The 27,199-nt window shown below is 42.5% G+C and overlaps 1 protein-coding gene across 4 annotated transcripts in view; it reads right to left on the bottom strand.

Moving 5' to 3' along the window:
• Positions 1-10,637: 10,637 nt before the first annotated feature.
• The window catches only part of LOC119852235 (palmitoyltransferase ZDHHC11-like), a 91,462-nt gene continuing 74,900 nt past the window's right edge, over positions 10,638-27,199 (bottom strand). For 3 of the 4 annotated variants that reach the window (XM_038393360.2, XM_038393359.2, XM_043508556.1), the window contains exons 9-11: positions 26,506-26,614; positions 20,002-20,089; positions 11,955-13,925 (exon numbers count right to left, since the gene is read on the bottom strand). In XM_038393360.2, the coding sequence (XP_038249288.1) occupies positions 13,576-13,925; positions 20,002-20,089; positions 26,506-26,614 (547 nt within the window). In that variant the 3' untranslated portion in view covers positions 11,955-13,575. Of the gene's footprint in view, positions 11,294-11,954; positions 13,926-20,001; positions 20,090-26,505; positions 26,615-27,199 lie in introns of those variants that run through there. The other variant, XM_043508554.1, reaches the window with a different exon arrangement.

The following is a 27,199-nucleotide window of genomic DNA, read 5'->3' as shown; positions in this document are numbered from 1 at the left end:
AATTAATTTGTTTTATAGTTTCATCTAATCCAGTGTCTTTAAGTTGAAGTGTCTGGGTAACTGTATTTAAGATAAGATGGTATAATATTCCATGAAAGGAATAATGGACTTAAAATATTTGTACTATCCAGGAGAGGGCTGGGCAGTATAGGACATACATTTCTGGGAGAAGAGCCAGGACTGGGGGTGTGTTGGGGTCACCCTGAAGTATAACCCAGGCTGGTGAGAGGATATAATTGGAAAACTGCCATTAAACACAGACACTCTGGCTTGGTCTACCCTACCAACTTATGTCAGTATAACTATGTCGCTCAAGGGTATGGAAAATCAGGAGAAGCTGTTCCGTCGGCATCAGTAGTGTCTTAATGAAGCACTCTAGTGGTGCAATTGCACTGTGCAGTTGCACCATTGCAGCACTACAAGTGTAGACAAGCCCTCCACCTGTGGCTTTCATGCTGGAAGTCTGTCTGAGAGGCCCACATGGGAGCTACTTCAGCAATGCTTTGTAAGGCACCCAAAGTTGCAGAGCAGAGTGATGCAGCCCCCCACTAGTCTGAATTGTATCCTGATATGTCACAGTCTCTCTGCTGCAGGTGTATAAGGTGCTTTGATGGTCAAATGCATAACTGAGACCTGTTGGCTGCACTTGTCTGCTGTATCCATCTGCCACACAGGTTATAGCACGTGCAGGAATGCCTTAAGCGCACTCTGTCCCTCTCCTGTGTTTCATTCTGGATCAGGCAGGACTGCAGGTAGGGCTGTGGTGGGCATTTAGCCTCCACCTCACTGAAAATGTCAATAAGCATTAGCTAGGCAAGTACTGCAAATCATTACAGCAAATATTCACTCACATATTTAAACAAGATAATTGAATTTGTTTGGCCCTTCTATGTGTACAGTTTCTATGACTATTCCAACCAATTAGCTTCCTGGCAGGAATGCTTGTCAGAATAGAGGGGTTTAAGCCTTTAATACAGAATAGTCACCAAAAGTACATTTCAAACTTGTAACCTGATTTTAAAAGGTTAAACGTACCCACTCAGGGAAAAGCAACTTGAATTTTGAATGCTCAATGCTAATTGCTAACAAACAACAAACAGATCAAGAATCATTCACAGACAGTATTGAGGGTGAAATTCATCCAGGATCTGCAAGAGGCCTATGTACTACTTATGTCCTCAGAATAGGACTTAAATCCAATTTAATTGGTGCATAGACCTTTGCACTAGGTGAATTTCACTCAGGAAGAGCAGCCACTACAGGAATTTTGACTTACAGTGAATCATTTCAAATTTGCCAATCTGCAACCAGAGTAAGGTTAGGGTGACCAGATGTCCCGATTGTATAGGGACAGTCCTGATATTCAGAGCACTTATAACCCCTCACACTCTGTCCTGATTTTTCATACTTGCTATCTGGTCATTCTAAGTAAGGTAAACAGTGAATACACTATTCATGTAGATTATTCACCAAGAGGACATTTTGAAATTCATAACTTTGAAGATGCTAAAAATCCTGGTCTTAGGCTGTAGTGTAGAGAGAGCCTATGTCACTCATGGGTGTGAATAAACCACCCCCGAGCGACATAAGTTACAACGGCATAAGCACTTGTGTGCCCAGTGCTATGACTCCCGCCGACATAGCTTCTGCTGCTTGCAGACATAGTTTTATTATGCCAACAGGAGAGCGCTCTCCCACCAGCATACAGCATCTTCACCGGGCCCGCTGCAGCAGCACCAGTACAGCGGCAGCACTGTACACTTGGGTGTACAGACACTAGAGTTATGGCTTATTACAGCAATCTGTAACCCACTAACCCCCCCTTTTTGTCCTCTGATCACAGAAGAGTTAATGAGCCACTTCAGCTTGAATGGTCCCTTATGCTGAACTATCTGTTCAATCTTTATTTAGCTGTCACACACTGCGTACCTTTCCCAGACCAGAGGAAGAGCTCTGTGTAGCTTGAAAGCTCATCTCTCTCACCAACAGAAGTTGGTCCAATAAAAGGTATTACCTCACCCACCTTGTCTCTTTAATAAGAGGCCAGTGACTTCTGATCATCAGTGACCTGGGCTTCATTTAACTGGTAGTACCACTGTGCAATCACTGCTCTTCATTTTGTGAGAGGCTGGCTGCAAACCAAACCCTTAATATTAACTTGGAGGATTAACATCTAGATCAACATTCCCATAGCAGGGCAACTTGTGTGACTGGGAGAGATACATTTTGAAGTACAGCCCTGTCTGCTGATGCTTCCAGGATCAGGAGTTAAGTTTCATATATTGTAAACTCTTTGGGCAGAAACTTTGTTCTGTGGTTGTTGTGATATATGAAGGTGGGGTGGGGGGGAGTAGCTCCCTTTGATGGACACCCAGCCAGCCAGTTAGCTCCACAATCCCTCTTGGTCTCTGTTCTCTGCTTGCTTTACCTATAAAGGGTTAACAAGCCCACAAGTAAAAGAAAATGAGTGGGCACCTGACCAAAAGAACCAATGGGAAGGTAAAAAGAAAAGGAGTACTTGTGGAACCTTAGAGACTAACAAATTTGTTAGTCTCTAAGGTGCCACAAGTACTCCTTTTCTTTTTGCGAATACAGAGTAACATGGCTGCTCCTCTGAAATGGGAAGGTAGAACTTTTAAAATTGGGAAAGAAACTTTTCCTTTGTTGTTCTCTGGGCTGCAGGGATGGAGCAGCGATGCTGTGTACGGCTTGAACTAGGTATGAAAATTCATCTTCCATACCTAGAAGAAATGATTTGAATAGAGCGCTCTCCCACCAGCATACAGCATCTTCACCAGGCCCGCTGCAGCAGCACCAGTACAGCAGCAGCACAATCAGGTTTATATTTTATTTTGGCTTGTGGATCTCCTCTGTGCTAACTCGATGCTTTTGTTTGCTTGTAACCTTTAAGATGAACCTCCAAGGAAGCTGTTTTGGGTGCTTAATTTTTGAAAAATTGTTTCTTTTAAGATCCAGCAAAAAGCCTAAGATCCAGATGTATTTTTTTCCTTTTTGTTTTTAATAAAATTTACCTTTTTTAAGAACAGGATTGGATTTTTGGTGTCTTAAGAGGTTTGTGCATATGCTGTTTGATTAGCTGGTAGCCACAGCTAATTCCTTTTTCTTTCTCAGCTCTTCCCTGGAGGGGGGTGAAAGGGCTTGAGGGCAGCCCCCCCCGCCCCAGGGAGGAATTCCCAATTGCTCTTTCCTGGATTTAAAAGGGGTTTTTTTTGCATTTGGATGGTGGCAGCGTTTACCAAGCCAAGGTCAGAGAAATGCTGTAACCTTGGGAGTTTAATACAACCCTGGAATGGCAAGCATTAATTTTTAGAATCCTTGTGGACCCCGACTTTCTGAATTCAGAGTGACAGAGTGGGGATTCAGCCTTGACAGTTGTACAGCACCACCTAGCAGAATGGTCCATGAACAGGGCTCCTAAGCTCCTAAGCTCTATACAAACAACAAATAGTTTCAGTATTGATTGATTATGTGCTTGAAGTAAAATGCTTTAAAACTTACAGCTTCACATTTTAGAGAGTAATTTCCATCAGTAAATTTCCATTACAAGAAGTCTTTGTACATTGTTTTTAGATCAGAGTTTTAGAAAATATGCCATTCCCCTTTAATTTAATAGGTAGCAACTTTCCCATATCAACTCCTACTAAGCTAACAAAAGAGCGATGCTGCCACTAGCTGTAGAATATCAAACTATGAGAAACTCAGGAAATGACTGGTATGATCATTCCAGTAGCTAAAAGAACTTTTTTAATAAATAAGTGTTAAAAAATTTAATACATATCCCAATAGAGGTGGAAATATTGTCTCTGGTTTCATTATTGAAGAAGCAGCAGCTAATCTTAATATTAGACTCTTCATTACGATAAAAGTTGTGTAAGTTCTAGCATAAAAATGCAGTCTAGCTTATTTTAAAAACATCTACATTCATAGGAAGGTGCCAACTTCTTGGTGGGGAGGGGGGGAGGGTTGGTACTGTACTTACAAATTCCCAATATTTAAAAAAATAGCTTTCCTTATTACAGAATAATTTACTTACAATGGTCAGTTAAAAACCCATCATTTATACAGGTACCACACAGTAGGTATCTGACCTTACCCCAGCTTTTGCCTTTACTCAGGACAGGAAACAGCTAGAGAAATAGCTGAGTAAATTTCATATATGGCAGTGGGGTAATTGTTCCTAAATATTGAAAGAATGCATTCATTTATTATTTTATAAATGAGCCCCTAAGTAAACCTCCAATCACATGAAAAATAACACACACAAACATCAGTTACACAATTACCTCTGAATAGGGTCAAATAAGCTCAGGAGACATTCATAATAGGAAAAGACAGAGACCAATGTTCCCTCTATTTTTTCCCATCCATGTGCAGAATGAATTTTGCTATGTGCATTGATATGAAGGTGTGGCAGGGCTGGGGCTGAGGGGTTTGGGGTGGGCTCAGGGCTGGGGCAGAGGGTTGGGGTGGGTGGGGTGAGGGCTCTGGCTGGGGGTGTGGGCTCTGGGGTGGGTGTAGGGTGCAAGCTGCCGCGGGGCTGCAGCTGGGAGAGAGGACTCCCCTCAGCCCTCTCATCCCACAGCAGCACCTGGGCTGGGGGAGAGCATCTCTCCCTGCTGCAGCAGTGCTGGGGCTGGGGCTGAGGTGCCTCACCCTGCCACAGCCTGGAGCTGAGAGGGAGAGGTGTCTCTCCCCATCGCAGCCCTGGAGCTGGTGGAGAGAAAAGTGTGTGTCCTCGCCGCACCGCAGCCGGGTTAAGTGCGGGGCCCCTGCGCAGCTGCACAGGCCCGCACCTTAGAGAGAATTTAGACAAAGATGGATAACAAGGAAAAGCACAAAAAAGAATAAAATCAGAAGTACATAAAAATACATCCCAGCCAAAAAATTAAGTAACAGATATGAATGTGTAAGAGGGATGAGACAATTTACTACAACGAGGGTAGCAAAGCATTAGGGACCTCAGTTTGACAATTTTCCCCATTTATTTCCCCCAGGAGACCCATTTCTCTGGAGGCCAGAGAATAGGTACAACTTAGATATTGGTGCTGAGTCTTGGTCTTCTGAGATGGGGGGTTAAGTCCCCAGGCAGAGAAACAAACCACTGTGACAACACTCAAAAGGTTAAAAAGTATATGGAGGGGAGGGGGAAGATTTACAAAGCAGAGATCATCATTTTTAGTATTTTCCAAACTCTTGATTCTTCAATGTAAAGAAACATTATCCTGAAACTGTTTGGGCCTGGAGAGAGGCAAGTTTACTTGCTACACACACTCTTCTTGTAGGAAAAAAAAAATGGAGAATTTAGATCATTTCTTTCCCATGTTCCATAGGCCAGGTACAGAGGATGGAATCAAATCCAGCTTCTGTTCCATCTGTATCAAGTCCACAAGTCATTCAAAATAATGGTTCTGATTGACCCAAAGGGAGGTTGGAGTTGCTCTGCATTCAGAAAAGCACTCAGTTTCTATTCAACAACTGTTTAGAAGTTGTAGAAGACTTTCCCCAACACCTAATGTAGCCGATCCTTAAAAGGACCCTGAAGACTCAATCTTCACCATAGGTCTGTACAGAGAATCCCTCTGGAATGGGTAATCCTCTTGGCAGTGGCTTATTCCCAATTTAGAAGTTGCCCATTCCTGTTTGCACTGAACTATACTGGATGAGTGGAACAAGTTCTCTCTTTTGATACAGCACACGTAGACATTTCAAAACCACTTTCTTTCAGGAAAGACTGACTAACACTCATGAAATATGCCTTCAACAATGGATTACCAGCAGCAAACAAACAAACAAAAGTTCATCACTCTTAAAGCTCTGTCTTCAGGCTATGATACAATGAAATAACTCTTAGGATTTAAAATAATTTGATTTCTTGTTAGAATCACATAGCTAGATCATGTCATTTATTACTTTTTTAAATGAACACAATTTATTCTGAATATATGGTTTTGGAAAATCCCCAAGAGTAGTTATTGCAATGACCTCTCCACCCACCCTCTCATTTTATCCCACTGCTGTCTAAATCACTATTATTTATTTAAAAAAAAAATCTTATATGGTCTAGTAAAAGTCAAGTTGAATATTTATTCATGTACCAGAGCAATTTTATTGTTACCGAGACTAGTGTAGTATAAAAATCACTTTTTGTTCTTCTAAGTGATATGTTAGTGAATGCATATGTTTATGGAGACATGAACATAGTAGTATATGCTCACAGTTTCAAATATATAGCCATATAAATAAGAAGAAAACTAAGAAAGAAGAAGTGGCCGCTAAACACTGAGGATGAAGTGGAGATTAAGGATAATCTAACCTCATGGCCCAATATCTAAACAAATACTTTGCCTCAAATCTTTAATAAGGCTAAAGAGGGTCTTAGGGATAATGGTAGCATGACAAATGGGAATGAGGATATGGAGGTAGATATTACCATATCTGAGGTAGAAGCGAAACTCGAACAGCTTAATGGGACTAAATCGGGGGGCCCAGATAATCTTCATCCAAGAATATTAAAGGAATTGGCACCTGAAATTGCAAGCCCATTAGCAAGAATTTTTAATCAATCAACCTGTAAACTCAGGAGTTGTACCATATGATTGGAGAATTGCTAATATAGTTCCTATTTTTAAGAAAGGAAAAAAAAGTGATCCGGGTAACTACAGGCCTGTTAGTTTGACATCTGCATATGACATAAGCAAGGTCCTGGAAAAAATTTTGAAGGAGAAAATAGTTAAGAACATTGAAGTCAATGGTAAATGGGACAAAATACAACATTGTTTTACAAAAGGTAGATCGTGCCAAACCAACCTGATCTCCTTTTTTGAGGAAGTAACAGATTTTTTAGACAAAGGAAAGGCAGTGGATCTAATTTACCTAGATATCAGTAAGGCGTTTGATACCGTGCCACATGGGGAATTATTAGTTAAATTGGAAAAGATGGGGATCAATATGAACATCGAAAGGTGGATAAGGAATTGGTTAAAGGGAAGACTACAACAGGTCCTACTGAAAGGTGAACTGTCAGGTTGGAGGGAGGTTACTAGTGGAGTTCCTCAGGGATCAGTTTTGGGACCAATCTTATTTAATCTTTTTATTACTGACCTCAGCACAAAAAGTGGGAGTGTGCTAATAAAGTTTGCAGATGATACAAAGCTGGGAGGTAATGCCAATTCAGAGAAGGATCGGGATATCATACAGGAGGATCTGGATGACCTTGTAAACTGGAGCAATAGTAATAGGATGAAATTTAATAGTGAGAAGTGTAAGGTTATGCATTTAGGGATTAATAACAAGAATTTTAGTTATAAGTTGGGGATGCATCAATTAGAAGTAACGGAGGAGGAGAAGGACCTTGGAGTATTGGTTGATCATAGGATGACTATGAGCTGCCAATGTGATATGGCTGTGAAAAAAGCTAATGCAGTTTTGGGATGCATCAGGAGATGTATTTCCAGTAGGGATAAGGAGGTTTTAGTACTGTTATACAAGGCACTAGTGAGACCTCACCTGGAATACTGTGTGCAGTTCTGGTCTCCCATGTTTAAAAAGTATAAATTCAAACTGGAACAGGTACAGAGAAGGGCTACTAGGATGATACGAGGAACGGAAAACTTGTCTTATGAAAGGAGACTCAAGGAGCTTCGCTTGTTTAGCTTAACTAAAAGAAGGTTGAGGGGAGATATGATTGCTCTCTATAAATATATCAGAGGGATAAATACTGGAGAGGGAGAGGAATTATTTAAGCTCAGTACCAATGTGGACACAAGAACAAATGGGTATAAACTGGCCACGAGGAAGTTTAGACTTGATATTAGATGAAGGTTTCTAACCATCAGAGGAGTGAAGTTTTGGAATAGCCTTCCAAGGGAAGCAGTGGGGGCAAAAGATCTATCTGGCTTTAAGATTAAACTCAGTAAGTTTATGGAGGAGATGGTATGATGGGATAATGTGATTTTGGTAATTAATTGATCTTTAAATATTCATGGTAAATAGGCCTAATCCCCTGAGAAGGGATATTAGATGGGTGGGATCTGAGTTACCCAGGAAAGAATTTTCTGTAGTATCTGGCTGGTGAATCTTGCCCATATGCTCAAGGTTTAGCTGATCGCCATATTTGGGGTCGGGAAGGAATATTCCTCCAGGGCAGATTGGAAGAGGCCCTGGAGGTTTTTCGCCTTCCTCTGTAGCATGGGGCATGGGTCACCTGAGGGAGGCTTCTCTGCTCCTTGAAGTCTTTAAACCACGATTTGAGTACTTCAATAGCTCAGACATAGGTGAGGTTTTTCGTAGGAGTGGGTGGGTGAGATTCTGTGGCCTGCATTGTACAGGAGGTCAGAACAGATGATCAGAATTGTCCCTTCTGACCTTAATATCTATGAATCTATAAATGGTTTTGATCACAGTTGTGTATTGCATATTATATTTTGTGCTTTTGGTTTTAACGCATTTCATTCAACCGTAGACCTACCTGTTTATCATGTAACGCTATCCTTCTAAAAATGAATCTTCTTTACATTTAAAGGAATACTTATAGAGCTAGGTTCAATCTGCTGCTAACTTTAATTTCCCTCCATCTGATAGAGCTGACATATGGGAATTCTCTGTGACCACATGGTTCCAGTCCCATAAAGGCCCTGATTCAAGAAAGCACACACTTAACTTTCAGCACTTGATAAATTCCCTTAGCCTTCAAGGTGACAACTTTAAGCATTGATTAAGTGCAATCCTGAGTGGGGATGTTTTCCAGAATCAGGGCCATAGTGATCAAAATGATTGGGAAAGCCCCCACAACTGCAGCTCTTATAGAAAGCAGGGAGAACATCTCCCAGGTGTCCACAATCCCATACCATCTCTCAAGAAGAGGAGGAACCCTGGGTCACTGATTTATATCTGTTTGTGATGGGAGAAAACATTACCTAAGATTCTAGCATTTGTTCTCATTAAGAAAAGTGGCCCATTAACAAAAGTGGAATTGGCCCATGTGCTTGCATTTCCGATTTGATGGACAGAAAGATTTTGCTGACATAGATCAATTTGCTGCCTTTTAAGAATCACGGATTTGTAAGTTGAAAGTAATTTTTGGAAGGAGAGAGAGATTCAAATATTTTTCCTGCAGTGGCAGCCTTACACAAAATTAGGGTTTATTAGGCTCCCGCAAAACAGAAGATTTTTCTATTCATTTAATAAAAATGAAAAATTGAATGTATCCAGAGAGCCTGGATTGCTGAGCAGGTATAGAGCACTTTTGCTTTGTTGTGTGTTAGGGGCTGTTCCCATTGCAGGAAGTTACTGCAGTTTTTACAGAATCATGATAGCAACCGAAAAACCTAACAGCAAGTAAGATTTCTACTTGTATTACAAATACGCACTGCTTTTTTACTGTGGCACAATGACAAAGCTGCCATGAGCTCACCATGTGTTTCCAACTAGGTGATCTTCTCAAACTGATACTGCATGAACGATTGGAGGAGGGGATCACTCCAATAGCTTCCCTGTTGTTAGATTTAGATTAATAGATTTTTAAGACCAGAAGGGACCATTACATCATCCACTCTGGTCCCCTATATACCAGAGGCCATTATATTTCATCTAGTTACCTCTGGATTGAGCATATTTGTCTACGTATCAAAATTGTTTTCCATGCAGCTGATGTGAAAGAAAAGCTATTATATTATTAACTTGATGCGTATTTTCCCCCCAAAAAGTGTTGAAAATACTTTTCTGTTCATAATATATACGTGATCATACTGCCAGGCACAATTACAACATACACTCACAAATTGTGGATAGACTAACAAAAAAACCTGAAGGCACCATCCCAGAAACAACTCACCTGAATCCACCTCCTCAGGCCAAACACTGAGTGAACAGGAATTGCAGTGGGCCTGCGTGCTATAAAGGGTGACGTTTCATCAGGAAGTTTAACCCTGACACACACCATGCAGGATGCTACAGGTATGGCTTCATTGCAGAGTTAACTTGGGTACTTGACACCTGGATCTGAGCATCTGGATCAGCCTAGCCTGAGTGTGAGCAGCTACAGTGCAAAGCCATATCTGAGTTACTGAGTCCTCACTAAAAGAAAAGGAGGACTTGTGGCACCTTAGAGACTAACAAATTTATTTGAGCATAAACTTTCGTGAGCTACAGCTCACTTCATCGGATGGGGCTGCATTCAGCAGTGTGTATTGCTAGGACTTCTGGGGCCATATCCCATGGTTCTTTGTGCTGCAGTAAATTGAGCCACTCTCATTCTCTCTCAGTGAATTGTGGAAGAACTCGTGTGTCCTTCTGGGCACACAGGCGTACTTATAGGTAGGCACTGAAGGATTATCAGCACTAAATGAGTTAGCCCACATCCTCAATGCAAAGTGGACAGGTTACTAGTGAAAGCTGAATCCAGGCTCTAAACCACATCCCCAGATGAGCCAGCATGAGTTTAAGACATCACCATACTCTGGGGAGACCGTTTGTGTATGGACGGAAGTGGGATAGTGGCAATACCAGCGTAAGAGCCCAAGTTAACTCTGCAGTGAAGACATACCCTGTGGAGTGCCAAACTTCCTATTGGCTCTTACAGACTGAGAGAGACAATATGGCTAGATAGATTATAGCAGTACTACTGCATTTATAAGTTATTTCTTTTTGTTCATTAAATGAGTTATTTTGAAACCATGAGCTCCTGGAGACATGCGAGTATGTGAGAATCTCAGCTTGCATTTTTGAAGTTTGTTTCTAGCCCTCCTGATTGCAGAGAAAAGCTTGAAAATGTGAAAACTAAACGCTCAAGAACTTGAAGGCAAATAAATAGAATGCAAAATGTAATGTTTTTAAAATATCATGGATTTTTTGGCATCTGGTTCATGGTTTTTGAATGGTTGGAACTCACAATACTACAAATCGATGGGGGGGGGGGAGTCCTTCTTTTAAGAACATGCCCTCACCAGCCCTAGACATACAAACCTTGTATTACTATGTGGCCCTGATCCTGATTATGTTCCTGTAGTAGAAAAAATAATAATAATACTGTCAACCAGCTGATCTTAACTATCAGGATGGAGCACAGGGACACAGATAATCAAACTCAAACCATACAGGGTTAAACTAAGCCAACTCACTGAGCTGCATCTGGAAATGAATTGAAAGCAAGTGCAGCTTCAGACCATCTAGCTTGGTATCTCAGGAGAACAAAATACTTGCCAGAACATGTCCCTCTTTATTCCAGGGTCTGTGCAGGGATTTGAGTTGACAGGAGCATTTTTTTAAACTAGATCTGAAAAGGAGTGCAGGAAGTCATTAGAGGACATAGATGTCTGACCGGCAGTCATTTCCTGTTTTTATGCATTCTTCTGAAATCAAGAAGAAAATATCCCCCAAAGTACATCATAAAATATTAAATGAGAAAACATAGAACAATGTAAGAATGAAAGTAACCCATCCGTGTCTCTACAACTCCATTAGTTGTTCGCCCTGTGTTTGTCTTAAAAAAAGAAAAGAAAAAAGCGTCCTCAAAGTATACCTAATAATAATGCCTAGCTCTTATAAGGGCACTTTTCATCAGTAGATATCAAAGCACTTTACTACAGAGGTCAGCATCATTATCCCCATTTGACAGAGGGGAAAACTGAGGCACAGAGGAAGGAAAGTGACTTGTCCAAGGTCGCCAAGTAGGCCACTGGCATAACCGGAAACAGAGCCCAGGTCTCCTGAATCCCAGGCCTTTGCTCTTTCCACTAAGTCAAATGGATGTAGAACAGTCAGGGAACAGTTTGGTTATAGCTGGGTTGCAACGAGTGTGCTTTTGGCAGATGCGTCTAGTATTTTAGATATTACTAACAACATTAAAAAATGTTATTGCCCCCTATGTGTGCAACAAGAACGTAGTTTAATAAAATAAAGTTTGAATTTTTAAAACATTTTTACAATTCCTATGAAAAAAAACTGAATTTATTGGATGACCATATTCCTTTAGAATAATTCACTTCAACTCACACAAATAAAAATTAAATAATCAGCAAAACTCCGCTGTATAAATAAAATATATTTTGTCTATATATAGTGAATTTCAAATATGCCCCTTTCCCTGTGAAAAATATAGGTAGATGTACATTTTCAAAATGAAGATTTATCTTAAAAAGGAAAACTGTAATTTAGAGACCACCACACTAATTGAGAGTTCATTAAAATGTTTCAATATCAAAAACAAATTAGGAAAAAAAAATCACTTTTTTATAGAAATAAAACAAGTCATTTGAGAAAATGAGAAATAGTTCAAAATACAAGTACAGAGAACTTCATCCATTTTCTTCCAAAAAGTGGGTTTGGAAAAAGCGGCTACCTAAGGTAAACGTTTCTAACTGGAATTTTGGCAATTTGTAGCTGTAGTTTTGAGAAACAAGTTATTTTCTTTAAAGCAGTTTGAAATGTGCATATTGAAAACAGACTTGTGATATCTCGAAGACCTGTCATGTTACGCAAAGGATGATTATTCATCCTGGCTGCCTTGCCCATCTGATCCCTCCAAACCCATCCCCCTCTTTGGTCTAATGCCCTCTCTCACGTCCTCTTCAAAATGGTCCTTGCCCCTTCAACTAGCCTCTCCTCAGCACAGAGGTGGGCAAACTATGGCCTGCGGGCCACATCCGGCCTGTGGGACCCTCCTGCCCAGCCCCTGAGCTCCTGGCCCAGAAGGCTCACCCCTGGCTCCTCCCCTGCAGCCTCAGCGTGCCATGCTGCAGGTGTAGTGTATTAAACTGCTCTGCGTAGGAATGTGCTACTGGTAGCAGTTACGGAGAGCAATTTACTACACTACACCAGCGCAACGCTCTGGGCAACTGGACAACGCTCTGGGCGGCATGGCTGTAGCGTTGTCAGCCACTGGTGCTCTGTGCCTCCCCTAACTGGCCCTCCATACAATTTCCGAAACCTGATGTGGCCCTCAGGCCAAAAAGTTTGCCCACCCCTGCCTCAGCAGGTGAATAGGCTCATTCTCACTGTCCAGCTGCTATTGCCTATTGGCTACTTCTTCAGCAAGAGCTGCTATGATCTCCATGCCAAAGTCCTCTCTCAGTCTCTACAGCCACCCATCTGCTGTTGTGACAGGGTGGATGATGGGGTAGGGCCAGGCAGTAGGAGATGATTACTCATGTGAAGAGTGCAGGAAGGAAGACAGGGTGACTCTGAACAAGGGGAGGCAGAGCTGGATAAAAATCATCATAGGTAGTTATTCCACCTTGGCCCTCAAAGTGGCTACACCCCCTCTGCCTCTTTCAATACCCCTCAAACGGCTAGCATAAAATCAGGAATTCAGCCATTCCCCAGAAGATATTCTGTATCAAAATTGTTCATCTCTCACAAGCCAATTGTAACAGGATATCTGTTTTCTTGAAGGCCATCTCATCTGCCTTTCTAGATCTGTACCTTCTGGCTACTTCTCAATATGAAAAAGGTTCCAGTTGCTGAAGTCTTTATATTAGTATCTTGAATTGTTCTCCGAGAAGTCTGCCTTCAGTATTTCATAGTACTGCTGTTTCTCAGAAAGGAAGACGTGATGCATCAGACTGCAAGGGAACTTTGTGTTGAAATTGGCTCTGAGGAGTCATTTTGTTTTGATGAAGAAAAAGTGGCAGTTCCACTTTGTGCCATTTCAATGCCTTCTTTTGCCAGTGCTGTCCTTTTGAAATGATTGGCAGATTCCTCTATAGAAGCATCTGGCCTTCCACTTTCAGGGGGACTCAGTACCTGATCAGAGATGGCCAAACTATTTGCATTCACAGAACACACTAGAAGAGTGCTGTTCCTTGTAGATTCCTCATGGAGATTTCGCAGAGATGGGATCTGCTTCATGGAGCCAAGACTTCCCCAGTGAGATTCCTCTAATGACTGGTTGCAGTTAGACTGTAAGTCTGCTTGGAAGCAAAGTGAAAATGAATCTTGAAAGTGCTCTGTTGGCTAGCTTTCAAAAGTGAGATTCAGGCCTTGAACATCATATAGCAGTGATTTACTTTTTACTGACTTTTTACATTTTACTTTAAAAGCAGAAGAAAATAGAGTCACAAGTGAATATTTTGTTCTATTTTAGTTGAAGTGTTTAAAGAAAAATATAATAGCATTTCAATTTAAGGTAGTCCAATCCAGTGATACTTAGACTGCGGCTCATGAACCGCAAGTGGCTCTTTAATAAGTCTCCTGCAGCTCTTTGCAGCACATGATATTAAAACACTGTGTGACTTAATTATTAACCAAAGTTATTAACCAATCAGGATGCTTTTACTATGTTATTAACCAATTAAGTTATCAATTTGCACTAAGTTAACAACATATTTGCTGTAAGACTATATATATTCTTTTTGTTGTTTTATATATATGAATATATATGTATTATATATATGTAATATATATATACATAAATATATATGTACATGCTAAGTATTTCCCCTGTCATACTGTTTAAATATGAATAGTACTCTCATAAATGAAACAATGAATTCATACTACTGTGGCTCTTTTGGGTAATGCTGATTGCTAATTTGGCTTCTGAATATCTTTGGGCTGAGTATCACTGGTCTAATCATATGCAAGGAGCCAACAAACAGCTGGAAATGGGAGTTTGAATGGGAATTTGTAGGAGTTGGGGAGGGGGGGAAGAGGGGAGTGTGTGTGTGTGTGTGTGTGTGTGTTTTTCTCTCTGTCTCTCGCCGGGAGCTTAGGCGGGAAGACTATGACAGGCTACAGAGGCAGGAGTGGTAGTGACCCAAGGAATGGGAGAGACTATGTGGATAACTAGATGTGGAAACTGAGGGATGTACATTATCCTGGAGTGGGTACCTGAAAGGTGCTTTGTTTGGTGTGCAGTGCTGCCTCATAGATCTGATGGAAGAGAAGATTGGAGGCTCGGAGATCCAGGCAGAAACTATGGTTGAGTTTTGAAGGGGACTTGAGCAGATGATGGAGGGAAGGCAAGTGGAGGCTGAACAGAAACGTCAAAACTTGCAGATGCAAGCTGGATGGGGGAAAGTTTATCCTTTACAAGGGGACAAATGACACAGCCAGAGTCTCACTGGAACACATCAATGGACACTATGCCAAGCTGGGGAAGACACTTAAAGAAATGGAGGCTCAGGTGATCTTCAGTGGGATTCTACCTGTCCCTAGAGGAGGAGAATGAAGGAGAGACAAGATGATGATGATGATCATGATGATTAACAGTTGGCTCAAGGAAGTGGTGCTATAAGGAGGGTTTTGGGATGTTCAACCACTGGGAGGCATTCACCAACAGAGGACAGTTCTCATGGGATGGACTCCACCTGAGCAGGATGGGAAATAGACTGCTGGGATGGAGATTGGCACAACTGATTAAGAGAGCTTTAAATTAGGATCTCAGGGGAGACTGCTAGGTGATGCTCATGTAATCTCCATGCCTGATTCTAACGTGGAGTGGGAGGAAAATTAAAAAGAGGACCCAGCAATGGAGGAAGGAACGACAGAGGGTAGAAGAATGGACATCAAGAGGAAAAGATTGTTACTGTCAGTGGTATTGGCATTGTCAGGTAGGCGATACTGGCAGGAGAATGACTATACCTAATTGGGCGAGGAATCTGGGTGAAGCCCAGTACAAAACAGCGAAGATGTCTGTACACCAATACAGGGAGCCTGGGTAACAAAATGGAGGAACTAGAACTACTGGTGCATAAAACCACATATTATAGGAACAACAGAAACATGGTGGAATAGTAGTCATGACTGGAGTACAGTTATGGATGGGAATGTGCCGTGCAGAAAAGGCAGAAATAAAGGTAATGATGGAGCAGCAGCATTGTACATTAATGACAAAGTAGACTGTAAAGAAATTGACAGTGATGGAATGGATAAAGTGGTATCTGCTTGGTTCAAAATCACTTTGGGAAAGAAAGCTAACACAGGCTCCAGTGTGACAGTGTTTGGAGTATGCTACAGACCCCCAGGATCTAATCTGGGGTATGAATAGTGACCTTTAATTAAATAAATACTGCGGTGAATTGTGTGATTATGGATGACTAACTTCCCAGATATAGATTGACGGACAAGTTCTACTAATAATGGTAGGGCCTAGATATTCCTGGAGTTGACAGCTTACAGATTTCTTCATCAAATCAGCATTTTAGATTTAATATAAGTAAATTACAAGGTCCTCATAGAAGAACTGGATGTACAGAACAATCTTGGTTCAAGTGATCGTGAGTAATTCAGTTTAAACTAAACAGAAACAAAAATAGGTCTGCAATTAAGGTCCTTGATTTCAAAAGGGCAAACTTAAAAAAATTAAGCAAAATAATAAGGAAAGTAGAAAGGATCTGAATGTGGAGGAGACTTGGAAATCAAAGTTGCAGAAGCTATCTGAAGTCTGCATCCCAAGCAAAGGGGAAAAAAAATCATAGGAAAGGTTGCAGACCAAAAAGGATGAACAAGCATCACAAACAGGCGATTAAGAGGAAGCAGAAAGCCTGCAAGGAATGGAAGATGGGATGGATCAATAAGAAAGCTCTCTCTTGAAGATCATAAAGTGTAGGGTTAAAGTGAGAACTGCCAAAAGCCAAGCAGAGTTGGACCTTGGAACTGAAATTAAAACCAGTAGTAAAAGGTTCTTTAGCCTTATAAATAAAAAGAAAACAGGGAAAGAAGTGGGACCACTAAGCGCTGAAGATGGGGTGGAGATTAAAGATTATCTAGGCATGACCCTACACCGAAATGAATACTTTGCCTGAGTTTTTAATAAGGGTAATGAAGAGCTATGGGGTAGTTGCTAATGGAAATGAGGATGTGGAAATAGAAGTTACTACCACATCCAAGGTTGAAGTCATTCTCAAACAGCTTTTGGGAGCAATCGGAGGCAGGGGGGAAGGAAAGGGGCAGATAATCTCCATCCAAGAATATTAAAGGAACTGGCTCATGAAGTTGCTAACCCAATAGCAAGGATTTTTAATGAATTTGTAAATTCGGTGGTTGTACCCAATGGCGGGAGAATTGCTAACACAGTACTTATTTTTAAGAAAGGGGGAAAAATGTCATCCAGGAAACTACAGGCCTGTTAGTTTGACCTCAATTGTATGCAAGGTCTTAGAATAAATTTTGAAAGAGAAAGTAGTTAAGGACAAAGAGGTAAATGGTAATTGGGATAAAATACAAAAAGGTTTTACAAAAGGTAGATTGTGTCAGACCAACCTGATCTCTTTGACTATTAGCGCTAAATGTGTCCAACGGCCTGTGATGGGATGCTAGATAGGGTGGGATCTGAGTTACTACAGAGAATTCTTTCCGGGGTGTCTGGCTGGTGAGTCTTGCCCACATGCTCAGGGTTTAGCTGATCGCCATATCTGGGGTCGGGAAAGAATTTTCCTCCAGGGCAAATTGGCAGAGGCTTTGGAGGTTTCGCCATCCTCTGCGGCGTGGCGCCTGGGTCATTTGCTGGAGGATTCTCTGAACCTTGAAGTCTTTAAACCACAAGTTGAGGACTTCAATAGCTCAGACATAGGTCAAGGGTTTGTTACAGGAGTGGGTGGGTGAGATTCTGTGGCCTGCATTGTGCAGGTAGTCAGACTAGATGATCATAATGGTCCCTTCTGACCTTAAAGTCTATGAGTCTTTGAAAAGATAACTGATTTTTTAGACAAAGGAAATGCAGTATATCTATTCTACCTGGATTTCAGGAAGGCATTTGATACAGTTCCACATGGGAAATTATTAGTTAAATTGGAGAAGATGGGGATGAATATGAGAATTGAAAGGTGGATAAGGAACTGGTTAAAGAGGACACTACAACAGGTCATACTGAAAGGTGAAGTGTCAGGCTGGAGGGAGGTTACTATTGGAGTCCCTCAGGGATCCATATTGGAACCTATCTTATTTAACAGTTTTATTACTGACCTTGGCACAAAAAGTAAGAGTATGCTAATAAAATTTGCAGATAACACAAAGTTGGGAGGTATTACCAACAAGGAGGAGGACCGGAAAATGTAAAAAGACCTGGACAACCTTGAAAACTGCAGTAATAGAAATGGGATGAAATTAAATAGTGCAAAGTGCAAGGTCATACATTTAGGGACTAACAACAAGAATTTTAAGTTGGGTACTTATCAGTTGGAAGTGTATTGGGCAATCCAAGGATGACTATGAGCCACCAGTGTGATGCGGCCAAGAAAAAGAATAATGCAATCATAGCATGCATCAGGTGAGGTATTTCTAGTAGAGACAGAGAAGTGTTAGTACCATTATACAAGGCACTGATGAGATCTCATCTGGAATACTGTGTGCAATTCTGGTCTCCCATGTTTAAGAAAGATGAATTCAAACTGGAACAGGTGCAGAGAAGAGCTACTAGGATAGCAGAGGAATGAAAACCTACCTTATAAGAGAAAACTCAAGGAGCTTGGCTTGTTTACCTTACCCAAATGAAGGATGAGAGGACAGATGATTGATCTCTATAAATACATCAGAGGGATCAATAGCAGGGAGTTATTTAAGTTAAGGGTCCATGTTGGCACAAAAGAAAATGCAGATAAACTGGCCATCAAGTTTAGACTTGAAATTAGATGATGGTTTCCAACAATCAGAGAAGTGAAGTTCAGGAACAGCCTTCCAAGGGGAAAAGTGGAGGCAAAAAAAACCCTGATTGGTTTCAAGACTGAGTTTAATGAGGGGATGGTATGAGGAGGTTGCATACAATGGTATGTGGCCCATCTGCAAGTGCTAGCAGCAATTAACTTCATTGGCTGGAGATGGGGCCCTCGATGGAGAGAGCTCTGAGTTAATACTGTTCAGTGAATTCTTTCCCAAGTGTCTGGCTGGTGGATCTTGCTGATATGCTCAGGATCTAACTGATTGCCATATTTGGGGTCGAGAAGCAATTTTCCCTCAAGTCAGATTGGCAGAGACCATGGGAGGTTTTCACCTTTCTCTGCAGAATGGGGCCTGGGTCACTTGCAGGTTTGAACTAGAGTAAATGGTGGATCCTCTGTAACTTGAAGTCTTTAAATCATGATTTGAGGACTTCAGTAACTTAGCCAGAGGTTATGGGTCGATTACAGGAGTGGATAGGTGAGGTTCTGTGGCCTGCAATGTGAAAGAGGTCAGACTAGATAATCATGATGTAGTGATGATTTAAATACCTATTAGCAATGAATGTATTATGTAATGATTGTCACTGAAAATCTATTTGTCAACTCTAACCTCTCTGTGTTATATGATACATCTAAAAATATTTCTTATATTTACAATAGGAAATAGCTTCAGTAACTTATCTGTTGGAAAACATTGACTTTAGTCAACAATATCAAATTTGTACTAAAAATTGATTTAAGAAAAGAAAAATGAACAAATCATACATGCATAGGAATTACTTTTTAAAAACTTATCTTAGTAAGGATGTTCAAGATAAATTCAGCCCTGGTGGAAATCTATGCAACTCCAATGAAGTCAACAGAGTTGAACCCAGTTACACCAGGACTGACTATGGGCCTAAAAATGTCTCCTGAAAATACCGAAAGTGATTACCCCACATTAGCCAACCCCATTTAAAGTTAGAAGAATGAAAATACATTAAAAACAATCCACTTTACTTTGACATTCTTACAATAATGGATTTTCTACAAAGAAAAAATACTTCTTGGCTAAGCCTCATAAGAAAGGTGGTACCCCACAGCAAATATCATGGTCGTTATAAACTTGGTTTTCTATAAAAAACCCACACAAACCCTGAAAGATAGTGTTGCTAGCAGGTCCCTCAGCAATGACTATAATGTTTAGCTGTCAAGCAGCACTGGAGTACAGTATTCACTGTGGTGATCAGGAGATAATGCAAGGATACAGCATGTATATACACACATCAGTTATGATGTCAGTATGTGTCCCGGTTAAGATTAGGTTAAATGAATATTTAGACCTTAGGAGGAAAAACTGCACAGTAATTCTTCTGTAATTAAAATCAAGTGTTATAAAAGGTCTTACCTCCAAAGTCTGCCATTTCAGTATCACTTATTTCCTTGTTCTGAGGAATATTCTCACACAGAGTTTCTTTAGTACTTTTTGGCACAGTCTACAAAAAACAAATCAGATTTGTAAATTAATCACAGCTATAGATTGCCAGGTCGCTTGGGCAGAGTCTAATGCCAATATAGCATGCCACTGCGGCTTTTCAGAATGATGAAGGCCTCTCCTCTAACAAACAGCTTCTCAGAAATTTTTCCAAGAGATTCACTGAGTATGCAAACCAGGAGTCACCTTGACTTAAATTTTACATTGAGCTTTTGCCCAGTATGCCCACTATCATTACTTTTTAGCATGATGGTGATCTCCGCAAGTTATAGCACAGTAGGTAAATAGGAGCATGGGCCCACTGGTCGGGTCTACTATGGGAATTCCTGTCCGACAGTGGCCAGTACTTAGTGTTGCACAGGAAGGCCCAATGAGCACTGCTCTAGACAATTGTAAAATAATTTGCTCATCAGGAAAGTTTCATTTGAATCATCGGCAGTTAGGGAGCAATTTTGCTCCCAGTTAAATCAGAGCAAAAACACCCATTGGCTTCAACAGTGCCCAATCAGGCCCTTTAGGATACAGCATGCAGCAGTGTGTCTCAGAGCCCAGGTTGACAGACACGGAACTGCAGGGCTCAGGTCACCACTCTAAAAATAACTGGATAGACACTGTGGCTCAGGCTTTATCTCCCATTCTAAAAGCCTAGCTAATGTAATGTCACAGGTTCTCATTACTAATATAAACGTCTAATCCTTTTTGAATCCTGCCCCCATCCCCTCTGGGCTGCTGTGAGAGGCACTGTGGAAAGCTCTCCACTACTCCTCTGCCCTACATTGTTTGTATCTTCACCTCCCAAGAATATCACCAGCATGGGTGGTGGATGAACCGCAAGTTTGGAGAGGCTAGCCTCTGGTCATCTCCCTTCCCTCACTGGAGCCCCCTTTCCTCTGCCGGAGCCCAGAGCCCCCTATCCCTGACAGCCCCAGGCTGCCCAAGTGACCCCCCCAACCCTGGAGCACTTGGCGGGTGGGCAGACAGCGTGGCCCCCAGCCCGAGCCCCATAGCAGCGGGTGGGCAGGCAGCTGTGTGTGGCTCCCAGCGTGGCAGGCAGGCAGGCAGGCAGCATGGCCCCCATCCCCAGAACGCCCGGCTCCCGCTGTTCAGAGTCCCTGGCTGCAGACTGGCTCCCAGTAGCCCCAGACTGGGGCAAGGGCGCTGGAGCCCTCCCAAAAGTCGGGGGGGGGGCAGGGGCCCCCACCCAAGGTGGAGGCAAAAGCAGCCCCCTGCCCATGTCCCAAGCCCCCTGCCCAGGACAGGTGAAGGGACCCCAGCTCCCCACATGGCTCTCCCTGTGGCTGACCTGTGGCTCTGAGGCCCCCCACGGCCTGAGCCAGGTCAGGGAGAGCTGCACGGGCAGCTGGTGTGGTGTTGCAGACCCTCCTCCTGCCCCAGGTAGCTGGGGAGCCTGGCGGATGGGAATACAGGCTGGGGACTGCCCAACACATCCCGAGAAGGTGGAGGGTCCCGCTGCAGCTCCCTACAGCTGCCCGGGTTCCCCAGCCAGGTTCCACACTGGCCTGGCCAGGGGTGGAGCCCTGGTGGGGAAGAGGCCCCCGGTTCTGGTGCCACTGGCCCAGGGCCCCAGCCATGCGAGAAGGAAGAGCCACAGCGGAGCATGGCGGGAAGCAGGAGGGAGTCTGGGGGTGGAGTGTGGACAGGGCTACTCAGGCCGGTTGGGTAGGCTTAGCCTTCCCCTGCCTTTGATACCTACGGCCCATGATCACCAGTGTCCGCCTTCGCAACTTATCAGGGCTGTTCCCAGAAGCAATGGGAGGTCAACATGATTCATGACACTTTTGCCCACAAGAATCTAAATAGCAGAAGTGAAACTGACCAATGTCTTCTCATCTTTGCACAGCTGCTGCTTACAGAGCTATGAGCATCTGTAGATGCATGGGGCTGCTTGTGGACAGCATTGCATTTGATGTATTCAGATGACATTTAAAAACTTATTTTCATTTTCTAAAAGGTCCTTACAGTTATGCAAATCAAGTTCTGGAAAAGGCATGGCAAGGGAATGAGTGGATTTTTCAAGCCTTATCAAGATATGGGGAATTTATCTATGCAAAGTTTAAAAAAAAAATCAGAACTGGCACACATAGAATTAAGTGATAGTATTACTTGCATGATTACCACTTTTACTGTAATACTTTGCATTTTTTTTTAGTCTTCATATATTTCCAGTAAAGAGCTGTCCACAGACTTCTACATTTCCTTATCTCAACAGTCATCAGAAAAACAGGGGACGGCAAAATAAATAGCTGTGAATAAATTAGTGAACAATGAATGGCCCTTTCATGCTAAGGTCTGGAACACTTTATGGTTTGCTTAACTGTTGGGAAAGGGACTATCTACAATAAGTTTGCTATGACAACGAACAGACTGTTTACTTATCCTTTCTTCCCTTTCCATTACTCTTCAATAATATTAACATCTGATAAGGATGAAAAATTAGAAACTATGTATAAACTAATACAGCAGATTGTAAGCTTTTCAGGGCAGTGATTGTGTCTTCTTCTTGGGTCTGGAAAGTGTCTAGCACCCTTTGGACACATCCACAATCTAAAATAATGTTAGGTGAAGATCAGCAAATCTCAAATGTTAATTTGAATGTAAGAACAGTTTGCAGACCCCAAGGAAACACTGTCCCAGGCACTTAAATTCATAAATTTACCCTCTGTAGGAGGGAGTCAAACAATTCCCCATTATTTAATGAAGACCAAAGAAAAGCAAGGCAAGAGAGCAGAGGAGAGTTCTGTGTTTTTTCCACCTTACTATCCACTTTGATACTGGTTAGAATGTTTTCTTGTGCGCAGGACACTGACAGCCATTTGCTACTGAAACTTCTGGGCTCTTATCAGATCATGTTTACTTTTATGTCATGAATTTTTCTTTGTGCAACAAGTACCCCAGTGAAGGCGTCCAGTCAGTAATTCTTCCATAGTTTAGATGTTTCACCATTTCCTAGTCCTGTCAAGCATTTTCTGTTGGATGAGGATTAGAGGCCCAGAGCAAGCCTTGAAGAATAGCCTCTATGTGCAGTGTGCCTTATTTCTGAATTTTCTAAAGGCTGTACTAAACAGCGTGTAATAGGTCCAAACTCTAATTCTATAAGCTAACCATCTCAAAAGACAGCAGTTCTTTTCTGTGGCAAGAAGGGCATCCTCAACCAAATTTCCATCTCCTTTCCTGTCCTGCTCAACTCATATCTCCCATTTACCTTTGTTGTCTGTAACTCTGGAATCATCCTTGACTCTGAACTCCCTTCTTCTGAAAATCTGTTTTATCACTGTGGTGACTGACTGTCCAGTTACTCACCCCTTTTACAGATTGTTCCAGATCTTAAAAGTCATTAGCTGCAGTTGGAGTTGGAGAACGAACGTAGGAATGGAGTGGACTTGCTGCAGTTTAGAATAAGGGCTCTGAACTAAGTTAGCACAGCGTTACTTTGTTATGACTGTTGTTTCTTACTCCAGTTGAAGTAATTTGCATTTACTTGAAGGCATGACTGACTTATCTCGATCAGGAGACAAATCACTACCTCCACTACAATACCTATGTATGCCACTATCTCTACTCCACCTCTGCTGAAACCCTCATCCATGCCATTGCCATAACTACTGCAACTCCATTATCCATGGCCTACCCAAGTCCCAAATCTCCCAATTCCAGCACAGAGACGGCTGATGTTTTCCTATTCTTCATGTACAAAGCAGCACCACTTCATCTCCTCACTTTCCTCAAGTAGTTCCACTGTCTCCCCACTCATTTCAGGCTCCAGTTCAAAATACCCATCCTTACTTATTAAAACCCTACATGGACATGTGCCAATCTCTCTCTTTGCGTCTGCTTCAACACTTCATCACCTGCCTCCTCTTTGTCCCCTCACACAGCTGGGTCCAGGAGTCTCCTCTCCTGCAGCTCCTCCCATCTAGAATAGGATTTCACACCACTCTTTAAACCTCTTCTGCATTTCTCAGTATTTTGAAGAAATATAGGTTCTGCTGACCATCCCTGCCAGATCATGGTCCCTGTCCTCCTTCCTGAGATACAAAAGCCAGTGACATGACACCCTGGTTACTTACCTGTTACCTACCAGTGGAGAGACAGCCACCTATGCTCCAAAGAGATGCCACAGAGAATTTATGGTACAGAAAGAGCACAGGCAACATCTTACATATCTGCATATTTTCAAAATAAGCTACACATAACGCTCCTGCCTGTTGTACACCTTTAAGGCATACCTTAGAACACAGATGCATTAGGATGGTCATTATTTGTCTTCTGATGCACTTCCTGGGCAGATGGAGACACTCTGCCATAGTACACCCCAGGTATTCACCAGCAGCCAAGTAACGTATGCTCTCTTGTATGTAATGCCTGAACTAAAATACTCATAGCCCTGCTCCCTGGGCTTCAGATAAGTCTTTATCTTTAAATAATCAACAGGAAAATATAAATCAGTTTAAGACTCTAGAAGAATATTCTGCTAATCCTTGCTATTACACTAATACTACAACATAAAGACAGCTCATTATGCACGTGTGCGTACACACGCAAACATACACCAACCTTCCCAAGTAAATCAGTGAGATCAGCGATTCTCAACTGGGAGTCTGTGGCACCCTGGGAGTTTGCAAGACCTTTCAGGGGAGCCACAGGGCCCCCTGGCTGAAACTTGGTGCCCTGAGCCCTGGCAGTGGCGTGGGGCAGAAGCTGGGAGCCCTGGCAACTCCCCACAGGGTGAAGCTGGGAGCAGCAGGGGAGCCCTGGCGTGTCCTCCTCCCAAGGCTGAAGCTAGCAGTGGTGTGGAGCAGAAGCCAGGAGCTCTGGTGCCCCCCTGGTCTGAAGCCAGGAGTCCCGGTGCTCCCCCTACTCCCACTGAAGCTTGGAGTAGTAGAGGCGCCCCAGCATCCTCCCCTCAGGCCGCACCCCCCAGGCTGAAACCGTGAGCAGCACAGGGCTGAAGTCCTGAGCCCCAGTGTTGCCCCCCAAAACTGCAGTGCCTTACCCAGAGTGGGGCAGTCCCAGGGGCATCTCCCCCCATCTCCTCTTCCCCAGGCCCTCTCAGGCCCCGTGCTCTGGCCAGGTCATAGGTCAGAAGTCAGAGCCAGGCAGTGCAGGGCAGCTGCTCCTCTGGCTGGTGGTGCCATGGAGCAGGCAGTTGTGGCATTCCCGCGTCCGCTGCTAGTGCCCGGGGTTGTGGCTGCTCCTCAGCTCCTAGGCCCCTGTGACTGCTCACGCAGCTGGTAAGAGTTGCATGCGTTGGGGGACCTGGCTCCAGGGCAGCGGAGCCTTCAGGACGTAGCCACCGCAGGGGTAGCCCTCCCAGCACACAGCCCCTACCTACCGCCTCCCTGCACCCTGAGCCACCCCTCTGCCCATGCCCTGCCCCTAGCTACCCCCCTCCTTGCACCCTGAGTGGTTTTCAGACTTTTTGAACTGAGTCCCCCCTTTGAGTTATATTTTTTGGTTGTGTCCCCCCTGGGTGGCCTGCTGAGGTGTGTCAGGGAGTGGAGTTAGCACTCCCTTCCTGGACTGCATTGTGCGGAGCTGGCCCAAGCCCTGCCGGCCCTTCCCCCGCTGCCAAATAGAAGTCAAACTATGCCTATGCCCAAGGCTCCCCTTACCATCCCAGAGCCCCGAGTCCCCCTCCCCCACCACTGTTGGGCCCTGGAGTTTGTATAGCATGTCAAGGGGGGCCTCAGAGAGAAAAAGGTTGAGAACCCCTGAGTTAGATAAAAGGCAAATGTCAATCCAAATGATGGAGGGATCAATTAGATGACAAGTTTTCAATTAGAATCCCTCGATCTAAAACATTTAGCTATAAATAAAAATATTACTGAAAGAAAATCCTGCAGTTTAATTAGAAGGTTTACAGAAAGGAGAATGCTAGGAGGACAGTAATAGGTAACCTTAACAATATTATTTGCATGTAATCAGAGAATCTCATTACCCACCTTGCTCTGGTTAGGTAAGATTGTTTATTGGCTAATCAAGCTATTTATGGATAATATAGTTCGTCTCTGCTTATTAGGATATTTTTTGCTGAATTTCTACAATAACTGCCACTTACTCCAAAAGCCTTCTGATGAAATTATAAGAGAGGATAATGACATTAAGGATTTCATAAGGAGACTCCAGTAATTTTATTAACTGGTTTTCATCTCTCTAATTAAAAGTCTTGTGTTCAGCTCTAAACATTTTGAAAATGGAGGTCGGGGCAGTGGATTATGTGCTACATTTATAGTTCTATGTTAAAACTTAGTACAGTGCACTCTTGCTCTTTTATCTCTGCAAGGCTTGCATCTGCTTCATCTTTTTAAGATGGTCTGAATTCTGATGGTGAGATTCATTGCTGATAAATTAAGATAGAACATTTTTGCTTGTAAGTAATAAATGTATCATCATTACCTCTGGACTAGGAGACAAACTGGTAAAGAAAGCAATATCAGATGCTTCAGTACATATGACGCTTGGGTATTTAATGGAGAGCTGTCCAGTTTCCTGATACCGTAGAGCACTAGAAAAAAAAGCAAGCAGAAATAAAAAGAAATGTCAGCTAAAGCAAAGTCAGTTAGGAATTGAATTTCACCCTGATTTTACAGTCTCTATACTCAAGCAATACTTCTATTGACTTTCTGCGCAGGACAAGACTGAACCCTTATTTCTGAAAGGTGGCTTATGTGCAAGCATCTGGGTATTTATTACTTTTTAGCTAAAAGGTTCTCAGTGCCTACAGTAAAATTTCATTGGTATCCCAGAGTTGCATAACATGCAACAAGTCTGTAAGAACAAATGCCTTTTAAAACACAATTTAAAAGAAACCTTCCTTTACCTCTAACTCATCATTAGACATATAAAACTAAGTTGAGAGAAAGTCAATTTCATCTTTTAAACCCAAAATTACAAAATATTTTTACTAGACTTTAATTTCTGAAATGGCTGATTTGAAAGGTCTTTGTCATGGCAAATAAATCACTTGATTTTCCCCATTTCATTCTCTGAGAATATGATTCAATAGTCCAAAAAAGATAAGTTTTATGTGGAAACTGACCATTTGCTATAAATGTGAAAGAACAAGATAGGCTAATAGCAGAGCAGCGCC

Source organism: Dermochelys coriacea, chromosome 2 (genome assembly GCF_009764565.3).
Source record: "Dermochelys coriacea isolate rDerCor1 chromosome 2, rDerCor1.pri.v4, whole genome shotgun sequence".
In the NCBI taxonomy this organism is placed as follows: Eukaryota; Metazoa; Chordata; order Testudines; family Dermochelyidae; genus Dermochelys; species Dermochelys coriacea.
Note: the sequence above shows the minus strand (reverse complement) of the source record. Positions and strands in the feature narration are given on the sequence as shown.